This window comes from Falco rusticolus, chromosome 4 (assembly GCF_015220075.1).
Source record: "Falco rusticolus isolate bFalRus1 chromosome 4, bFalRus1.pri, whole genome shotgun sequence".
NCBI lineage: Eukaryota > Metazoa > Chordata > Aves > Falconiformes > Falconidae > Falco > Falco rusticolus.
In genome coordinates, this window is record NC_051190.1 from 87,571,116 (window position 1) to 87,584,964 (window position 13,849).

Genomic DNA, 13,849 nt, shown 5'->3' on the forward strand with positions numbered 1-13,849 from the left:
GTTAGCTGCGATGGCTGGACCTAAATCGTAAGGCCCGGCTGCCCAGGCTCTGGGGGAGCCACCTTCCGAGCAAGGCACTTCACGTGCGCTGTGGCCTGTCCTCCTGTCACACACTCCATTTGGAGAGAGGTTTCTGACTGATGGCTGTGTCGTGATGTGAAGCCTGAAAACGCTCATCTTGCCTTAGTTTTTTTTTGGACTAGATAGTGAAGAACAGTGCCCTGCTGGGAGTGAGGGCTGTGCCTGACTTCTCACAGAGCAAAGCTCGCACACCTTTGACCTCGCTCTGCCTGGCAGCGTGTCTGGTTGTCCCCACAGAAAATTAGAACTTTTTTCAGTGATGATGGGATCCTGCTTTCAAAGTAATTAATAGAAGAGAAAGAAATACCTAATCTCCCTGATATAAATAGGGTCTCAGTGAAAACGTAATTTGGATGAAAAAGGTGCAAAACCTGGTTGTACTTAGATTTATTTTTTTTTATGGTTAAAGAACGACAAAGTGGTATGTTCTTCATGGCTTTGTGCTTAATAGAAGTTGTTCCTCCAGAATTCTCAGGAGGGTTGCCTGACACATGGGTTTGTTAGAGTTGCAGTTTTTTCAGGTAAATCCTTTTCTCAGATTTGTGCTGCTGTAAAGAGAAGAAATCGCACTGGTGGGGTTTTTTTTTTTTGACTAATTTTGGCATTTCTGTTAAGTATGTTGACATACATATACTTACAGGTAATTTTTAATGTTCTACAAAATGTATGCATTTGTTATACGGAAGAACAATCAAAATAGCAGCATTTATAAAAGTAAAGCAAGACATTTAACTACTTAATCAAAACAAAATGTTTCAGCCTTATTAAAATCAAATACTTTAGTCTGAATAATAAAATTAAAATTCTGAAATAATTATAGAAATAGCAAAATACTATCTTTGTATTCCAATGCACGCTTGAGCTGCATGAAAAAAACCTTTGACTAAAGATTTTTGAGTTGCCATTACAAGTTGCAAAAGATACAGACTTGCTCAAGTCAAGGTTAACTCTTGCTTTGCAAGTAGCTGTATGCTGCAACACCAACATCTGATAACGGTAAATAATTCCTTTAGTGGATATGCTAAGGAAAAAGCTTAATTGTGACTGTGGGAATTCAAGCCCTGTAGCTGCTAAGATATAGAAATGTTTTTGATGCTGAGGAGGATTTATAGTGGTATAGTTGCGTGGAGGGATGAACAGGATGTGTCTGTGTGAGCTTGAGAGGTACTTTCTAGACAGAGGTATACGGTCAGTAAGTTAGTGTGAGTAGAACCTAAGTAACGTTAGAAAAGTGACTAGGTAGATTCCTCTGTGCTAGGTCTAAAAGATAATACTGTGTATGGTAACCTGCAATATTTTATACTGTTATATTTTTAAAAAAATTATGTAAAGGTATATTTTACTTGTTTTCTAAAATTGTTGAGAAAGTTGTGTGTTAGGTTTACAACAATCTAAGCGGCAAGCAGAGTTATGTGAAGGAGTTTGTGAGTGATGTGTTCATGCTTCTTCTATTTCAATGTTGGAAATTTAAGGTGCTTTCTGATTTTACCTAGGTGCACGTCAACAGACTCATCTCTGCAATGAATCGCTCATGTTAGAAAAGTTACCTGCCTGTGGAAAATCATTTGAAGAGATGATGAAGAAAGTGGACTCTAAAAAATGGTGCAACCTGACAGAATTTATCATGTAAGAGTTAGTTTTGGTTTTGATAGTTCTCACCTCTAAAGCTGTTTGTCCTTTTAAAAAAAGGATCACCTCAAATACCAAGAAAACTGTAATACCTACATCCCTAATATATATCTCGTGCATGTGAAATGTTTGCGTTCCAGCTAAATTGAAATCCTCCTGTATTTGATTCCCTGTTGCAAAGGGCTAAGTTGTAGCTCTTTGGTCCCTGCAATGCAGCCACATGTGCACAGAGACACCAGCTCTTAATTTGAAGAGTGCACAAAATAGACCACTAATGAAAACTAACCAGTGGGCTAATCAATACTAGCTGCTATTGCTTTTACCTCAGGCAGTTGTGTTTATATCTAATCTGTATTTCTGTGCATCTTAGGCAACTGTTACTTAAGGCAATTTTTTTTTTCCTGTGAAACCACTATGCTTTTAGAGTCACAGTATTTTGTTCTCTGTGTTGGCAGCAATGCAGTTCCCTCCTCTGATTTCCTTTTTTCAGTAAGACAACAGGAACATTTCTGCACATGCTGTTTCAAAGATGCACCTTGCGTATGAAATAGTTTGGTCCAAATGTAAAATGACTTGTTCTGTTGGACCTGCTGCAGTTTGTTTCCTTGCCTGCCAAATAGCGTGGAGAGCGTGAGCACCCCTTATTTTGTTTGGATGGCTAAAACATGGCAAGAATGACCATAGTGAGGGCGGCATTATTTTTTTCCTTATCTTTACTCCTGTTCTGCAGTTGCTGGAGGTATTTAAACACCTCTCTATAAAGCTGCACACTTCGAAGTCTGCTTTGGAGGAAACTCATAGACCTGTGTAATTGGTGCCATTTTTGGCTTTGTGGAGCATCTGCTTCTTCAGATCATGCCTGCTCACGTACAATGCTTAGTTTTTGGAAGTGCTGAGTACCCTCTACACCAGCTGATATCAGAGCAAACTGCAGGTGTTCAGCTCTTCAGAAAACAAGGCTCAAGTGAATTAGTGCTGGCTGGTGTGGTACCAGCCTGTCTGGAGCACAGCATCTTCCTGGGTTTGAAAGTGGTGCGATTTTGGGGGTGCTCCTGAGGCAGGGTAGCCACAAGCTAGCTGTCGTCATGCCTGGTACTGTCTCGTTTAGCCCCAGACATGTTCTTGTCTCATACGATCATTGGTCTTGTCTCCTTTTTTGTGTCACCTCCTGTGAGGCAGGATCGGAGAGGGAGTTAACGTGGAGTTAAAGGAAGCCGTTTCTTCAGAGTGATTTCTGCATGGTGCTTTTCACTTACAATGACCTTGCAAAATTTGGCTGTGTATCTTATATCAAAATGTAATGGTTATGGAAATCTGCTTCTTTTGTAAATTCTGTTTTATGGAGGAGCTCTAGCTCTTCAGGATAAATGGCTGTCCTTGGTTATGGGACTGTAAATAGCAATTACCTGCATTGCTTCACTGTTTGGCAGAACAGTCACGGGAGAGGTCTCAGTGACTTCAATTTACTGTAACTTAATTCTACTGTAAGATTTTCTGATGGCTCCATTACTTCTTAACTTTATTCTTAAAAAACTCATATTCTTTAAAAAACATCTTAAACAGAAGAGGCTCTCGCCTGGGACCTGGTACTGGAAACCAATGTAAGAGCTTTAGCCTCCGTGACTGATAGTGATCTTTCTGGAAATGTAATCAGATATAAACTGTAAAAATTCAGGTGAAGTTTTACAGAAGCACTGTCAGGAGAAAGTTTCCCTATTAGTTTTTGCATTTTTGTGTGAGAATTCATGCAGAAATTAGGATACAGACACCATGGCTCATACTGTCCAAAGGTAGTTGAAAGCTTAAATATGATGAAGGATCGAAGTGGGATTTAAAAATATTTTAAGTCATTGAGATGTGATGGGTTTCAGTGATTCTGGCTTGGACACTGGAATATAAAGGACAACCAGAAACACCTTACAAGAAAGGTAAAACTTTCAAAAAACAACTGGAGACATTAACTGACAGAAGAGGAGGGGATCTGCTGGTCACAGTTTTGCTGATGCTTTTAGGCTATTCAGAGGGAGCCCTGAAGATGGAAATGCAACTTGGTGGTTTAAATGGCAGGAAATTACGGTACCTGGCATGTGAACAAGCAGAGGCTGAAGTGTGGGTGGAAGCGATGGGGAGTTAACAAAAGCAAATAGACCTTTTGTTTGCCAGAAGACTGGAAATTACAGAAAGCTTTTTATTTTTATTGTGTAAGATTTCTGTGATTTTATATATACTTATAATAGTGTATATGATATATGTTTCTGTATTGTCTATAATATATAACAGCATCTGTATTATATTTTGGTATTATTAATAATTATTATTTCTGTATATTATTAGTATTTAGCAACTGCGGCTAAATATGTAAAATCTGCTACTGTCCACAAACTTAAGCCCATTATTAACGGCTAGATTTTTTTCACTGTGCTCTAGGCGATAAATCCTGGTCTGGTTACAATGGGACCATAGTTGAGAGGCCAGGTATGACTAATTCCTGAAGCCAGCAGCCAGATGAAGATGGGAGTACCCAGAGCTGTCTTACATGAACCTGAAAAAATGCTGCTTATTGTAGTTGCGTAGCTTACTTTCTATTCTTGGCTAATGAAAGGGTTTTCTAAATACTTCTAACTAGATCCTAGAAACAATTTAGCTAGAACAAACAGTCTCTAAACAAATCTTCATGTCTCTCCCAGCCCTAACCCCTATGGAAATAGGGGACTGAAATAAGCGAATGCCAGTTCTCAGCAGCTCATTAAGCTTTTGGCCTGCTCTCAAGCACTGGTATCCTCTCTCTTCTGTGTCCCCATTTCCCAAACATTTCTGAGAGTGGCCTCAGAATTACTGAAAGGCTAGGAAGTAAAGGGATGGCTATGGCCATCTGGGCTGCACTGCTGAATGATAAAGGCCACGCAATCTGCCCAGCAGTCGCTATTTTAGACCCTGTAAGAGTGAGCGAGTATCTCATGGGAAGGCATCAACTCTTCATTTAAAAGATATGAAATTAGTATTGATCCATCACATTTATAGACAGATTATTCCAAAGGGCTCACTGTTCACAGTCAGAGGAAAATGTGTCTTATTTCTTATCAGTTTGCCTGACTCCACTTCCTGGTGCTTATACCTTCTTACATATTTCCCTGATAAAGTAAAATTCTTTCTGTTGTCAGAAATCCTTTTTTCCCAATTAAATACAAACAGGTCACCTCTCAATCACTTTTTTTTTTATTCATTAAGATCAAAGTTTTACGGCCTATCACGCCAACGTGTGTATTTCACATTTTTTGAACCCTTTGCAAGCTGTGGCAGCTTTTGTTTTGGAGAGTGGATTCCAGTCTAGAATTGGATATTTCACACAGCAGTAGTTGGCAAGTTGGCACAGTATTATGTATAGACGCCCTATTTTTTCCTCTAATCCTGCTGGGTATTCAACATTTTTCTTCTGCCAAAATATTTGTTTATTGCATTAACCTTCCTAGCCATCTAGTCATTCCAGGAGGACATGCTCTACAAGTTGTACAGGACTTCAAGTCATACTGAGAAGGACTTTTAAGTGTGATGTACATTATTTTTTTTATGGACCTATCTTCTTGCATTCACCACTGTTAAAATGCATATGATGTAGAGAAGTCCATATTTGTAAGTCATCCAAGTCAGTCTGTGTAACTACATCTACATCTTCTACTCCTTCTTCACCATTTACTATGCTATTTGCATATTTAAGCAAAAATTATTTGTTTGCTTCACTTGGTTGATGGAGATATTGGGCCAAAACTTTAGCAACTGCCCTCCATTTATGGCAAATACTTTATCGTTACTTTTCAAGTTCCATTTATTTTCAATTCAAGGGCTACCATTCATTTTTAATGTGGTTTTTTTTCCATCAAAAATGTTTTAAACAAAGTTTGATAGAACATTCAGTCTTCAAACAAGAATGAATGAAATACAGTGATTATAAGGAAGCATAGGGACACAGAAGCCCCAAAAGACTAATTTGAAAAATCCATAAGAATGTGTTTTGGACTCCATATATGCATTTCTGGTTGATTAGCTGCTGTGAGAGCAAACGCTGTCGAAGTAAGAAATACATATTTATATGGCATGTTGATGCAACAAGCTTTAGTACCCAGTATACCAAAAAAAGAGACATATGTAAAGAGCTTTGATTAATTCGAAAGTTTTACTTGGCATATGATATCAAGTCTTGTGAGATTAGCTTCAGTCTTTGCTATCGGTTAATCCTGTGTTGCATTCCTTATAGACGTTTATAATACTTTTTTTCACAAGGGCATCCAGTAATTCCATTCAAAGCCAGCACTTAATTTGGACTTTTTTTTTTAAACCGTACTGTAGCACAAGTCGATTACCTTTCCTGATTTTATTACATCATTATGTCTAACATTGATGTCTTTTCAGTGGTAGCAATGGGGCTAGTGGCACTGCTCTCTGATACTCTTTGTTGAACATACCACCAAGCACCCCCTCTGTTTAGGAGTATGTGGGCCTCTTATCACTGATTTGGGCTTGCAATTTTTCTGCAATAAAAACTCTTGGGCAGTAAGAATGCAGAGTAATAATGAAGGAGTCTGTAATGGAAGAGGGAAGATGACTATTACATAGATACTTAGTCATAGACTACCTCCTTTTTGATACAGATGTTACGGGTTGATGTTTAATTTTCTCAGCTGTCAGAAAGGAACCTGTTTCAGGTAGAAGATGCACACTGTGTCTGGGGCACTGAGCAGGAGATGCTGCTAAAGAACCTGACACTACTGCCATCACTCAGGCAAGTGTATCAGGAAATCAAAACAAGGGTGGGATGCTGCATGAACAGGGACAGGGAAAGATACAGTGAAGAGAGCATCCTTCTGTCTCTGAGTAGAGCTGATCAGCCCCTCTGAAGTCGTTAGGGACAGTCATCGCAAATGAGCCCAGAAGGTGATCTTCCTTCAGATATCTTCATTTAACCAAAGGGAAATGGATGCTTATGTGTTTTGTACATGACTTTTGCTGCACACGTATTCAGTTGTATCCCTAGGCATCTTGTCACTCCGACAGTCCTCTCTCAACCTGAGTCTCTTCCAGGCATGCCAGCTTGGAGTTGTCTAAAGTGCATCCCCAAGCTAATTTCTCACTGATCCAAAGCAAACTACAGAGTGCTTTTCTTTAGCTGAATCAATACATGAAGTAACAGTTGATAACTTAATATCTGAAAGGTAGTGCTTTGATATCTATTTTCCAGTGTTTCCAGTCCTCTAAACGTTTCCTGGGGGGACAGACCAGCCTCAGTGACATTTGTTTGCTATTGGACTGGAATGTAGGATTTGATTGCTATCTTTGACCTACTCAAGCGTCATCCATTTCAGTGCAAGGCATTCTGTTATTTCAAGCCAATACTGCAGTTGTAGCTGCCATCTCACCATTCGCATCCCTGCTACCCTGGGAGCTCCCAGATGATCATTCAGAGCTTGCCAGCCAAGGAATAGCTGTGAATCGAGAGGTTGAGGGTGAAATAGCAATTTGTGTTTTGGAAGAGAGCTCTAGCTAAGTAGCATGTAACGCGCGTTAAGATCTGGCTTTTAAAAAGAATTGATTGCAACAGGCTTCTTCCTGCAGTCCCTACATTTCTTTCTACCTCATCAAGCCTGTCTTCATGGTTCAGAGAGCCCCTAATGTGCTGTGAGGCAGCAGCTGTGTGGCACTGCTCTGTGGCACCTGGAGGTTGTTAAAATTCTGGTTTTTTTTTCAAAGTTGTAAATTTCAGACCTTAGCAGAATAGGACAGGACAAAATTTTTATTTTAACTTTATGTCTGAAGCTGTTCCACTGCAAGTAGGTGTGTAGCTGGTGGAATTCCCTCGACTGCTGTGAGTGTGGTCCAAGATCTGTCCCCATGCTGAACAACCATTTCGATTTCTGTACAGCCTCAGTGTAGATTTCCTAGAACTCTTTATATCAAAAACAAATTCTATAAACAGAAGCAATAGCCTTCAGTCCCATTGAAGATGACTCAGGAGTCCACCCATGTTCTGCACAGATGTTGAAGATTTGAAAAAGGAATTAAGGAAAAAAAGATGTGTATGACTAGAGCCAAAATTGATCTAATCTTCTGGAAAAGTAATCCTAAAGCTGTTGCTCAATTTTAAATTCAATGGAGGTTTTGCCTGTTACAGCTTGGCCCAGCTAAACTAAACTAATAATAAAAACGCCTAGTTTTCAAAGAAACATAGTAAAATATAAAAGAAAGCCAGATGACATTAAGATCAATGGGAGAGCAAACTGGAAGAAATGTGTGCAATCCAAGATGAAATTATTCAAATAATCCAGTTCTTCAAGCCTGGAGCTAATAACCTCTGCTGGCGGAGCGTGTATGTAAGAGCCCTCCAAATTGAGTCATTTTCTTGGTCAGTTGTATAAGTTTTTTTCATCTTCCCCATTGACTGCTGCAGGAAGTCTGATCTAGATGCTGATTGCATCCAGCTGCTAATGTCAAAACATCTGTAGATGAGGAATGTACTGTGAAAACCTCAGACAGACCACTGGGTTTGTTTTGTACCTGAGGTGAGGTGCTGATTTGCGTGAGCTAATTTGTTCCCACAGTAATGCACCTCACAATTAGAAAGCAGATACCTTTGGTTCATTCTTTTAAACTTTATCAGAAAAGCTTAAATTCTGGATTTTTGCATGGGGTTTTCTCACACGAAACAGTAACTGGGGCTGCCTGGAGCTGGACCTTTGAGTGGCCAGCACATGTGGGATTTTAGATCCAGAATAGTAGTGATGAAAGGCAATTCCACTCTTCCTCAGTTGTGCCACATTGGAGTGTGTGTGTCTGTATTTGTGTTAGGATTTATATCCCAGTAGATAGACTGGGACATTGGTTATGCTGTACCTTAGTCAAAGTCATGGTAAAATGCTGCAAATCACAAATGTGCTTGCACAACAAAAGCTCACTGTATTGTTGCCTGGTCTTCTCCAGCTTATTTTCTGCAGTACTTTCGCCTAACATTCTTTGTGCCTCTGAAGAGTAATTCCTTTTTTTTTCCTCAAAGATTTACTGGGGAAGGGAACCAAAATTCCTTATTTACCCAGCTGTAACTCCTCCCAGTTTTGTCAGTCCAGATTTTGTAGAAGAAAATATTCCTTGTCAGTTTAGTGTCTCTGTGAAGGAATGTTGAAGAAACGTTATTTACCATGAAGTGTTTGGTGGGGTATAGAAGAACAAGGATGGCTGTGGTTGGTGGTAGCATTTTCTTCTTCGATAGGATGGTCTTCCTTTGGACTTCCCATACAGATACAGTTGCTGCTTTTTTTTAAACTTGCAGTGAAATGCAGTCCTTTCTACCCATGTATTGCTTTCACCTCTTTTCATATAAAAAATTACAGTAATTTTATATTAAAAAGTCCTTCTAAAAACTTCTGGAGGTCATGGCAGCAGTGGCAAAACCAGGCTGGTGATAATTACCCCCAAGAACATATTATTTTCCTTCTGTGACTCATGCCTGCCTTTTGAAAAGCAAAGCAAAGCAGCTTACAAATCGGTTAGGTGCAGGCAAGTACAACAATGGAAAAGAATGTCATATTTGAGCAGTTTTGTTGCCATCATGCTGGTAGCTGACAATCACAGCTTTTTCTTGCAGAAATAATAATGTTTGCCATTTATTATTTAAAAAATTGGAAAGAAAAGAACCCTACGGTTTATAAAGTCTCACCAGATTGCCACAGGGAGGGCTGTGCTGAAAATGTGTACATTCACCTGCTGTTTGGGATCAACCGTCTGAGCCACAAAGTTGCTGGGAAGTTAATGCAAAGACACAGCTTGTTCCTGAATGAGGCTGTATTAGAATATCTTCAAGAGGAGCTGCATTTCGGGTGAATCTCCATTACTTTCATATGAAATATATTGGCTTTGTTTTATATTTTGTAGATAAGAGTATGTCCTGATGGGTGTGAATTAAGTGGTTAGCTTGAATTCAGAGACCAGGATTTCATACGAAGCAAGAATACTCCATTACTGCATAATTGCTTTCATCCTGATAGATGCAGAGGCTGAAATACGGTTACTTCACACAGTTCTAATTTATCTTCTTTACTACATAGGTGAGGGAAAGACATTTTATGCAATTCATGCCTGTGAAAATGAAATCTATATTTGATAGTTCCAAATGAGGCTATAAGCCTTTGGACACTAGTTTCTAATAATTTTTCTGTCTTTTGTGCAAAGTTTCAGCGATGCAATGCTAAATCGGTGTGTCCTGTGGCCACCTGACATGATGCAGAAAGGCGGTGAAAAACATTCATGAACATAAATTTTGTAATGAGTTATTCTTAAGTATGACTTCTGAATGTTAATGATGTATTAAGGACACTGGCATTTATGAATTCTATGAAGACCTGCAGACCGTTTTGCTTCTAAATGCAAACCCATCACTGTTCTGCAGCATGGTATAGAAATAGCTACCCTACAAACTAGCAAAGCCTTATCAGCTTTACATCTGATGAGATTTCTTGGGGCTTTGTTTTAGACATTGAAAAACCTTGGGTTTTGCAAAGAAAACCTTGTTTTGAAGAGCTTCCTTGAAACCAGTAAATGGATTCAATGAACAGGATAAGAAGAAATTTGCCAATCCTTTGGGAGGCCGCTGAATTAAATGCACAAATTTTCAAGAGCTCAGATTTGGTGGACTAAAACAATCTTATTTGTTATTTATCCATTTTGTAATCACAGTCTACAAAAGTGTGCACTCAGGGGTACCAGGGCTGAGGAATGTGGAGAAAATGATTGGAGTTCGTTCTTCATCAAGGATAAATGTTTCATTCCTATTAAACCACTGGAGACTCTGGGTCTGCCATTGAGAAAAATATGATGACTATATCATATCAACATAGAAGCATAAAGTGGTTTGGGTTGGAAGGGACCTTGAAGATCATCTAGTTCCTGCCCCCCCCTGCCCGGGGCAGGGACACCTCCCACCAGCCCAGGCTGCTCCCAGCCCCGTCCAGCCTGGCCTTGGGCACTGCCAGGGATGGGGCACCCACAGCTGCTCTGGGCAGCCTGTGCCAGTGCCTCGCCACCCTCAAAGGAAAGAATTTCTTCCTTATATCTAATCTAAATCTCCTCTCTTTCAGTTTAAATCCAGTCCCCCTTGTCCTATTGCTACCTGCCCTTATAAAAAGTCTCCAGCTTTCTTGTAGGCCCCCTTTAGGTACTGGCAGGCTGCTATGTCTTCCCAGAGCCTTCTCTTCTCCAGGCTGAACTACCCCAAGTCTCAGCCTGTCTTCATAACAGAGGTGCTCCAGCCCTCTGATCATCTTTGTGGCCTCCTCTGGACTTGCTCCGACAGGTCCATGTCCTTCTTATGTTGGAGCCCCAGACCGGAATGCAGCACTGCAAGTGGAGTCTCAGGAGAGCAGAGGGAGAGAATCACCTCCTTTGACCTGCTGGCCATCTTCTTTTGATGCAGCCCAAGATACGGTTGGCTTTCTGGCTGCAAACGCACATTGCCAGGTCACGTTGAGCTTCTTGTCCACCAACAACCCCGAGCCTTTCTCCTCAGGCTGCTCTCAGTCCATTCGCTGTCCAGCCTGTACTTGTGCTTGGGATTGACTGGAACCATGTGCAGGACCTTGCACTTGGCCTTGTTGAACTTAATGGGGTTCATACAGGCCCACCTCTCAAGCCTGCCAGGGTCCCTCTGGATGGCATCCCTGCCCTCCAGCATGTTGACTGCACCACACAGCTTGGTGTCGTCAGCAGACTTGCTGAGGGTGTGCTCAATCACAGTGTCCATTTCTCCAATAAAGATGTTAAACAGTGGCAGTCCCAATACTGATCCCTGAGGAATGTCACTTGTCACTGGTCTCTCCTTGGATGTGGAGCTGTTGGCTGTAACTCTTTGAGTGCAACCATCCTGCCAGTTCCTTATCCGAGGACTGAGGGGTCCACGCATCAGATCCATGCCTCTCCATCTTAAAGACAAGGATGTCTTGTGGGACAGACAAATGCTTTGCGTGATCTAGATACATGACATCAGTTGCTCTTCACTTACCCACCAGTGCTGTAACCCTGTTGTAAAAGCCCAACACATTTGTCAGGCACCATTTGCCCTCTGCGAAGCCATATTGGCTGTCACCAGTCACCTCTTGTTTTCCATGTGCCTTAACATAGTTTCCGGGAGGGTCTACTCCATGATCTCGCCAGGCATGGGGGTGAAACTGACTTGCCTGTAGTTCCCTGAGTCTTCCTTTTTGAAAATGAGAGTTATTTATCATGCCAAAATAGTGTGCTTTTGCAGCCCATTCTCCATCTCTACAAGACTCTTAAGAACAAATCTTGTTCTTCAATTTACAAAGAATTTTGCAAATCTTTGTTAAAGTTGTCAGTGTGAGAAAAGTGAAGGATCTTCTGAGCCTGCTGCGAAGTAGGGAAAAAGAACGACCTTTTTGTTGCTAATAGCTGAAAACTCTTCAATATTGGATTTCAGTTTTACAAGTGCTTTTTTCAACGAGTTTTGACATCTGTTACATTTACTTGTCATGAATCATTGTTTTCAAAAAGAGAGTGAAATCTGGCATTTGCCAAAAGGTCACCAATGTAAATATTGATAATTTCTTCTGGAAGAGTTTTCAACACTGGTGAAGTTCAGGTCACCAGAAGACACCAGTTACAACATTTTAGCAAGTGTGGTGTGAGTCAAATCGATGTGTACTGCAGTAGATGCATTGGACTAATGACTGGTAGCGTGCACTCACAAGGTGTGGTTGGTGTGTCAGTGCTTACTTTACCAAGTCAATGAAAAAATAGTTCAAGATATAAATAGACAATATTCCTACTGAGTAAAGTCACTGGCAAAAAATAATGTAGGCAATTTAGAGGTGATGTTAGAAAGCACTCTGCTGTTAGATCTCATGACTGCTGATAGGCCTTTTCAACACCTTTTATGCCCTCTTTGAATTTTACTGTGCCAGGATCAGTAACAGGAAACAATTTTCATAGAGCTTATTATTAAAGGTTGTATTTCAAAATAAGCGATGTATAAGATTTCTATCTAAAGTTACCTGGTGGCAAAATAACATGGCATAACTGATAGACTGATGTCAATTATGCAATGCACGTATCACAGCCAGTATATTTTTAGAGGCAGTGAAAAAGAAGATCAATGTGTTATGAAAATGAATACTTAGTACAAACTTTTGTGGTTCTTCTGGTTTACAAGACAGTTTCTACACTCTTGTTTTCTAAACAGATCAACCACAAACATTTATTAACCCAGATTAACTCAACAGAGACAAAATAATAGATTTTCTTACTTTAAGCTACATGTGGTATAAGTCATGTCGTTAACTGTTGACAGCACAACAAGGTATCAATTAATACTACCCATTTGTTCTGTATTCAGGGTTTTCTTCCAATTACAGAAATTTATTATATAATGAACTTTGAAAAACAGTATTTTACATGGCTAATTGACAAGGCTCTGGCACTTCTATTTATCTTTGCAAAACAATATATAATTCAATGTTGGAAAGTCATTTCCAAGCAGTTCCAAGACAAGACATGCAGTGTTCTGCACTCTTAAGGAGGTTAGTCACCTTCCTCAGCCTTTTGTGTAATTTGCAAAGGGCAGACATATATGTTGCTGGCTGCATTGACAAACTTGATGGCAATGTATGAAGTGACTGTAGCAGTTAAGAAAAACAGTAGAGGTACAGCAGCTTTCTAAAGTTGAAGATTTTCTCTGTGACCAGAGCTGAGTGTATAAGGCATGGAAAGAACAAAGGTTGCCAAGGTATAGTGCATAGGTGAACAATTAAGGGTATCTTTCTTTTCAGCTTTCAAGAAACTGATGTTTGACATTTCTCTTGGGTATACAAATGCTCTTCATACATTTCACTGACTGCTAAAATGTACAATTTCATCTTAAGGTGAGTATTAGATTATATCATAGACATAGAAATGTTTAAATGAGCATTCTGGCATCTGGAACCTGGTTGTGTGTCTGCCTCCATGATGAAGCCTGTGGAACTGGGAGTTATCACTGAGGCCCTGAGTCTGATTTTTATCTGCAGGAAGGTAGCTTAAAAAGCAGGATGATTTTAAGATGGTCTATATTATGTATAATTTATCACGATGCGCTGTAATCTGTCGT

At 40.1% G+C, this 13,849-nt stretch overlaps 1 protein-coding gene across 3 annotated transcripts in view; it reads left to right on the forward strand.

The window, feature by feature from the left end:
- Positions 1-13,849, forward strand: part of RAMP3 (receptor activity modifying protein 3) — a 61,493-nt gene that overhangs the window by 25,632 nt on the left and 22,012 nt on the right. For all 3 annotated transcript variants that reach the window (XM_037385885.1, XM_037385887.1, XM_037385886.1), the window contains one exon: positions 1,575-1,707. In XM_037385885.1, coding sequence (XP_037241782.1) covers positions 1,575-1,707 — 133 coding nt within the window. The remainder of the gene's footprint in view (positions 1-1,574; positions 1,708-13,849) is intronic.